A 7765-nucleotide genomic window follows, 5' to 3' on the forward strand; every position below is an offset into this window, starting at 1 on the left:
GGCGGGAGTCCGCCGAACTGCCGCCAACCAAGCGTCGCAGGTTTCCCGCTCAAACGAAGTCTCCCCACCTGCCCCGCGGGCTTCAGTTGCGAAGCGCAAGGGACGGTGGTGGAGGGTGCGCGATGCCGAGAGCCGCCCGAAGCAGGGAGCGCGCCCGGGCTTCCGGGAGGGCCGCGGCACTTTCCGCCCGGGCAGGAACCGCCTGGGGGCGCACCGACCCAGCCCCGCCCCCCCACGCGGCGCCCAATCCCCGCCCGGCCCGCCCCCGGCCGTGCGGGAGGCCTCGGAGCAGCGGCGCGCGAGGCGCGGGCACGAGCAGCTGGACCCACCCCCGGGACCCCACAGCGGGTGTCGCCGGGCCGCCTTTTCGTTGCACCGAGCTCCCAGCCCCAACCTGCGGCCGGCGGGCCGGCCCTCCCGCTGCGCCCACAGCACACAGCAGTAGCATCGCATTGGGTTATTATTTTTTTTTTTATTAAGATCAAAATATCCATCCCACTGTGAACTGGCCGTTCTCACAATAAATAACAATAACTTACGTTTTGTTCGGCAAAGGCTCACACACTCTGTCCTCCGTCGACTGATAATTTAAAACATTTTCAAGGAAAGTCTCGTTTCTACTTTTTTCCGGCAATCATGCGCTTTGGGGATTCAGTGTCTGTTCCATTTGGATTGTCCCCGCTTAGAGCCCGGACAAAGCCGCCGGCTTTGGGGTAGGAACCGGCCTGAACGAGCTCGGGGTAGCCCCACGCCGGATGCGCCCCGCCTGTTCTCCACGCGTGGGGGGCGCGGACAGAGCGGCGCTGGCCACGCGGAGCGAGGGAAGAGGAGAGGGCAGAGCTAACGCTAGTAAATCCCAAATTCTGGTTTTGAAAAAATAAAAGTTCTCGAATTAGGGCTCTCCGGTCTGGTGAAAGCAGGTTGTATCCTGGAGCTTTGGGCTGTCCTGACCGCTTCTCTCTCCTCTCTCATTAAATAACAATAATAATAATTACAAAGGCGAGAGAGTTTTCGAAGCTGGAATGGCTTGAGCACGGGTGAGTCTCATGCAGGGAGCATGCGAGGTCCGCGGGCTGGCGTGGATGGGGTCCTCTCACGTCTCCACGGGACTCGGCACCATGCTGTTGGGGGTGTCCGGGAGCTGCGAGGACAGGGAGGTCACATCGCTGCCGGAGGAGTTGCCTAGCGAGCCAGACTCAGAGAAGGAGACCTGGGGATGTGCAGACACCAAGAAGAGGAGGGTGAAGAGGCACCGGAGCTGCTGCTCCCAGGCCGAATACTCTGAATTGAGGAGGTCCCTTAGGGACAAACCACCAGCTGGGAGCAAGCCCTTCAGAGATGTGGGCCAGATCCCCAAGAGCTCGCTGGGGTATTAGGGAGGGAGATCGAGTTGGTTAATCTCTCCATCTCCCTTGCGAGTGCTTTAATCCAGCGAGACCTGGTTTAGAGCGAATTATGGGCTAAGGTGCATTTGCAGTCCCCTTATCTATCCCTCCTCCTTGCCTAGAGCTGTCCCCAGCCCCTCATCCCCTGGGAAGTCCCTCCATGCCACCTTGATCAACCGGTTAAATCCCACCCCACCCAGTCCTGAGGTCTGGGTGAGTAGGACAGGACCTCACCAGCTGCTGGAAGGCGGGTTGGTCCAGGTCACTCTGGAGGGCAAACTCGCTGAGGGCTTTCCAAGGTGGCTGGTATGTCTGCACCTCCACTGCGCTGCCCTGCACAGCACTCTCGTGACGGATGGGGCTGCCCGCCACCAGGGGCGTTCCGGTCAATCCCTGGAGGCTCTAAGGGACAAGCGGAAGTCAGGGTGAAAGATGCTCAAGTTAGGCCCTGTGTCTCCCACCGTGTCCTTGACACTGAGGCCCGAGATTTGGGACCTGAAGCAGTTTGGGGGCCTGAAGCCCTTTTGGGGGAGGCACTCCCAACACCACAACCCGGTAGTCCTCCTTCCCTTTTAAGACACTCGGGACCCAGAAACCTCCACCATAGTCCAGCCTCAATGCTGGAGCCAACAGGGGGCCAACAGAGCAAAGGACTTCAAGGTTCCCGTTTTTCGGGAGGAAAAGTGTCCAAACCAAGCCATGCCAAGAGGACACAACCTGTCCAGACAGGAGCTGCATAAGCCGCCTCAGGCTCGGAGCTTCCAACTCAGGTCTGCCGCTGGGACAAGATCCGACCTCCGGTACAATGATTAAGCAGCCTTAATCTCCAAGGCAAACCTTGCTCTGAACGCGCAGACACACGCTATTTGGACAATCCAGTTGCCCCTGGATCTCCCCAGAGCGCGCCCAGAAAAGGGCCCGCAGATGCCTCGGCGAGAACTCGGGGCCCTGCCCTACCCGCTCCTGGTGCACAGTCCCTCACCCTCACCGTCTTGTCGTTGTGCTGCTGCTGCTGCAGCTGCTTCATGAGGATGGATTTCTTCTTGTCCTTGCAACGCTTGTTCTGGAACCAGACGCGGATGACCCGTGGGCTCAGGCCGGTCATTTCCACCAGCTGCTCCTTCATGAGCGCGTCGGGCCGCGGGTTGGCGGCATAGCAGGTCCGCAGAGTGTGAAGCTGCTTCTCGTTGAGCACCGTCCGCACGCGGGTTGTCTTCTCCGTCTGTTTGTGCACGTGCGGGCGCAGCGAGGGCTGCCGGCCCGACCCGGGGTCTGCGAGGGCAGGCGGAGAGGTGAGCGCGGGGCCGCCCCCCGCCCGCCCGGTGCCCCGCCCTGAGGCGGCTGAGCCCTCCCAGGACCTATTTCGTTTCTCTTCGTTGCCGGTGATTTCGCTTTATAGTTCCTCTCCCTTTCCAGCTGTGCGCCCTACCCGGCGAGAGCTATGCATTTTCGTCCCTTCCCAAGTCCCGGAGCAGGCAGCCCCGGAGCGCCAGCCGGGCGTGGGAGTCCCGCGCCAGGCCGCTGCGGGACCGGAGTGGCCGCTCCCGGCTGTTCCTCCTCCACTTACCCTACCCTAGGAATGCCCCCTTGGGCCCAGCGGGACGTAGGAAGCCCTCCGGAAGAAGTCGGAGATTGAGAGGAAGAAGAAGGAGGAGCTCCCGGGACTCTCTGGGCGGGGAAGGAGGCCGACTGGGACCCCTGCGCGGCGCCGCTTCGGGATTAGGGGGCTTGTCTCCGGCCCCTAGGGGCCTGCAAGAGCCCTTCCTCCTCCTTCAGAGACCACTCGGACAAGGCCGCGAAGACCTGTCCTGGAGCGCCGATGGGCCTCCAGGGACAGAAGGGGCTCGCCTGCCAGCGCTCGGGCCTCAGCTCCCGGGTCTCCTGTAAGGTCTCCTCCTCTAACCTCCTCTAGATTCCCGGGTGCAACGGCCGCTCACCCTCCCGGCCCGAGCGCAGCCGCTAGCATTCTCGCTTGGCTTTGGGTTCTTTTAGCCCCCGGGTAAATAGAGCCTGATGCCCACGGGCCCGCAAGCCAAACCCCCAACAAACAAAAGGGAGCCCCTCTGAAACCCGAGATGTAGTGCACTCGGCACCGGCTTCATCCCGTTTCACACCCCCATCCAAACCAGGTTCACACACCCATGGGAAGAAGTCGCACTGTTTGAATTTTTATCCCCCCACGGGCATAACTAGGTCTGGATAAATATTTACAAATAACCCATCCAACCCAATTTCCTCACTCTATAAGGGAGGCAAACCGGGGATCAGAGAAGGAAGGAGCACTAGGAGACCACACAGCATCCAGAGGCTGAGACTGGTGCTCCATCTGTGGCTGCCCAGCCTGGGGCACGATCTCTGGCCACTAATGTGCACTCAGATCCCATCTCTGGGCAGCTCCTGATTCAGACCCAGAGCATCCCTGGAGTGTTCTCTATGATCCCGAGTCCACTGTGGCTGCCACACCCTCCTCCCCGAGAAGCACTTGGCTAAGTTGTTCATCAAACTGGGCCTCAAAACACCAACACAGACACCCAGTCTTTGTGGGGGCAGCCAGCTAGCTAGCCGTCTGGCTGGTTGAACTCAGGCCCAGCTCTAGGATGGGAACTGTATTTCCTTACACACATACCCCCAGGGGCAAACCCACCTTTCCTCTCTGGCAATACCACACACTACTTGAAATTCTCCATGCAAACTCCCCAGACGGACACCATTTCAGATTCTGTGGTTATTCACCTTGGTCCGGTATTCCGGGTCATGGAGAACACAATTCTCCACAATACCCCATATGCACACACTCATGCACACACAATCCCGGTTCGTGGTGTTGTGTCCCACCCCACCACGCGACCCCCACCCAAACACACACTTAGCTGTGTTCCTAGCCACAGTTCTGCACTCAAAAATCCTGGCAAACGGGACCACACCCGAGTGACAACTTTTCATCGGAGCACAAGCACCCCGTACACACAGGCACGCACTCACAACGGCATTGGGCCCCGCGCGCGGCTTACCTGGCAGATGCAGGCCTCGGGCGCCAGGGAGCGGGCCGGGGCTGCGCGGGCTGCCGGCCGCGGCGCGTTCCAGCAGGAGGCCGTGGTCCGCGCGGCAGAGCAGCTCGTGCTCCCGCAGCGAGAACTCGTCGCCGGGCAGCAGCTGGCGGCTGCACACGGAGCAGCGGAAGCACTCGATGTGATAGACGCTGTCCCGCGCCCGCATCACAAGATCGCTGCTGCTGAAGCCCACCTGGCACTTGGCGCACTTGATGCCGAACAGCCTGCGGGCCCAAGGCGCGGTCGGTGTCAGCGAGGAGCCTGAGGCCCGCCTCGCCTCCGGGGCTGCAACCGGCTCCGGGCACGCGCGCCCAGGACGCTTTGTGCCCCAAAGGGAGCTTGCGGGGACCCGCCCTCGGGGAGTTCGCGGGCCCAGATGCGCACAGCGGCCCACGTGCGGAGCTGGGGTGGCCTTCTCCCCCAGCCGGGGAGCGCGGATGAGCCGCCGCGGGCAGCCCCAGCCCCCGGCAGGCAGTAGCTGAGCCCGGGCTCTCGCCGGCCTCACCTGACATAGTCCCGCTTGCAGTAGGTCTTCCCGTCTCTCACGAAGCACGTGCACGTCTCATCCAGGTACTGGCTGCACTCTGCGCACTTGAGGCAGGCGGCGTGCCACTCCAGGTCGGGCGACACCCGCAGGATAAACTGGTCGTGGATCTGACTCCCGCAGCCCACGCACATGGCCGTCCCGGGCTTCTCTGCCGGGGAAGGGCGCGGGGCCCGCGTCAGGCCAGGCTGCACGGACCCGGGCGGGCCTCGGCCACTCCAGCCCCAACCCAACCCGCTCGCTCGCTCGCTCCCTTTCAAGAATTGCGACCACAGGGAAAAGTGGGCTTTCTAAACGTCCAAACAACTGAAAACGAAAAAACAAAGTCTTCCGAATTTGAGAAGGCTTTATGTCTCCCCTTCACCCCCCCCCCTTTTTTTTTTGCTACTAAATTCATTTGGACACAGTCGTTTTATCCATGTATCTTGTAACTGAAAGCTAATACATAGGTGAGAAGAAGGAAAAAAGACATTTAAGCACTGCGGACGCCACCGCATCAATACTGAACGGTGATGTTCCGGCATTTCTGTCCACACACTCCCTCTTACAGCGACTCCCTCCAATCCCAACACAGACACATCAGCTTTCAGCGGAGTCTCTTCTCGTCCTCTCTGACATTTCTTAAATATCCCAGATCAAACTAGAGAAACCTGCCTTTTTCGAAAAGCCAAAAGACAACGCAAGCAAAAAAGCCCACATCCCCAGATCAAACCTAATTGCCCTAGCGCAGAACAGAAGCAGATTTCACAGCCTGAGGTCAGCCTAGCAGCCTAACATTGAGAAAGAATGTTTAATTTTAAATTAAAACAACAGGATTCCAAAGGCTAGGTGGCCTGCAGGGGAAATGCATTCGTTTTGTTTGTTCTCTCCCAGTGTCCTGTCAAATAGAAGCCACTTGTAGAATCCGCTAAACATTCTTCTGCATTAGAAATATTGCATATTAAGCACACACACATACACACCCACACAGAGAGAGAAAGACTTACTCTTGGAATGATCCCCCATAGCACCCAGAAAAGGATAATGAAAAATAATATCCACCATGCAGAAAAGAGATGTGCGCAAAGTGTGCGGCCAGGGGCAGAAGGACGAGGGTCGCGCGCCCAGCCTCGGCTCTTTGGTAACTAACTCCTCCTGCCCCGCTGAGTTGAAGGAGCGATTCCGCACCGGCCCGCACGCAGCATGACGTCAGCACGCACTCGCCCGGGGCTGGAGCTGGGGGCGGGACCTGTGGCGTCACGAAGCTTCCCCAGAACCGCGAGGGATGCGGGGGAGGTAATGGGGACCTGGGGGCTGCGGGGCGGGGTGGCTTGGGTGGAAGGCGAGGGTGACGGGGGATTGGCTGCAAGGAAATGGGCAAACTCTGATTGGCCCTGAGTGAACAATGGAGCGCAGCCCCCCAGTCCGAAACTACAAGGATCCTCTTAACCCGGGTCGGGCTATCCCTGCTAGACCTTGCGTCACCGCCGAGCTGGCTTCGCCACCACTGCAGCTCTGAGCTTCCTCTTGGACTTGCAGGGCGGTCTCCCAAGCGTGCCCGAGGAGGGTGATGGATACCTGGGGAGTGTAGGCAGGGGGAGGCCTCTCCTTTAAATGCTCCTTTCTTTCACAAATTAAAAAAAAATAAAAATAAAAATCCACTGTTTTGGAACGAGAGTTGGGTGAAAAGGGCGTCTGTTAGGACATAACCATCACCGTCCAGCCCGTCACCTTTCTCTTCTCCTGCGCCTTTGTCCTCAGGGTCCAAGCTAGAGGGGGAAGTTAGGGAACGACCACTGCGGGGGTTTGGATAAACTCTTTATAGACTTCCCTATCCCCACACCCCGACCCCCGCCTGTGGAGACTTCTCCAAGTTGGAGCATTAGGTGGGTAGCGCCAGAACTCAAAATCCGAAGACGTTTGTCGGATCCTGATTCGAGCATTGACTTTAATTTGGAGATGGGGGCCGGGAAAGGAAGGTTAATTTGACACGGACTCCCTCATCTTTCCCCTAACCGAATAGCACAGCTCCTTCTAGGAACAATGCTGGGGTCGAATGTGTGTCCTACTTCCCAAATAAGCAATTTTTATAACCTCTTTTGTTTCATTTCGCAAACCAAATGCAAAGCAAATAATCAAAAACAAATGTGGTGCGCGGGGTAATTTACTATCTGTGCAGCGGTTCGTGGGTCCTTAGAAAACCCAAGACTTCTGAGCAGAGTGCAACCATTTTTTTTTCTTTCAAAGAAATCGCTGTGGGTTTTGTCTGAAAGGGTTCAAAGACTAGCCCATGAATTATAAATAACACCTATCTAACCATGGAGGCTGTTGTTGTTTTCCCGTTAAAAGGTGTACCAGGAACTTGGTGCGCGCCTGGGCGGGACGCGGTGCCCGCCTGTCTCCACTGGAACCCCCGGCTCCGACCCAGGTCGGGTCGGCTTGACGGCGTGGTGGAGCGCCGCAGCCCTTCTAATAAAACTCTAAAGCTGTTTGGCCTCAGGCCTCTAGACTACTCTCCGGAAAATGGGTGCAGCCAAGGGCGCAGGGAGAGACTTTGCGGGGAGCAGGGGCTAGGCCCTCCATGCACACTAAACTAGCTGCGCAACGATGGTCCCCTGCACAGCCCGCGAACGCCCATCCGCAGCCCGCGCTGGCTGTCCCGTCGTCGTCCCGCAAGGCTTCTGATCATCCTTTGAAACGCAAGGCTTCTGATCATCCTTTGAAACGTGGTCCTGTCACCAATCTGAAATCACTCTGCCAAGCCACGTCTTCGGTCTTTGGCTACTAGCTCCCAAGGGACTCCCACC

At 58.6% G+C, this 7765-nt stretch overlaps 1 protein-coding gene across 1 annotated transcript; it reads right to left on the reverse strand.

Moving 5' to 3' along the window:
* Positions 1-459: 459 nt before the first annotated feature.
* Positions 460-6081, reverse strand: ISL2 (ISL LIM homeobox 2). Its single transcript, XM_082737724.1, has 6 exons — positions 5966-6081; positions 4941-5130; positions 4397-4659; positions 2374-2657; positions 1620-1787; positions 460-1210 (listed from the first exon to the last, which is right to left on the reverse strand). The coding sequence occupies exons 1-6, from the start codon at positions 6021-6023 to the stop codon at positions 1094-1096; spliced, it is 1080 nt and encodes a 359-aa protein (XP_082593850.1). The 5' UTR covers positions 6024-6081; the 3' UTR covers positions 460-1093.
* Between the last annotated feature and the right edge of the window lie 1684 nt (positions 6082-7765).

This window comes from Mustela nivalis (assembly GCF_964662115.1).
Source record: "Mustela nivalis genome assembly, chromosome: 6".
In the NCBI taxonomy this organism is placed as follows: Eukaryota; Metazoa; Chordata; class Mammalia; order Carnivora; family Mustelidae; genus Mustela; species Mustela nivalis.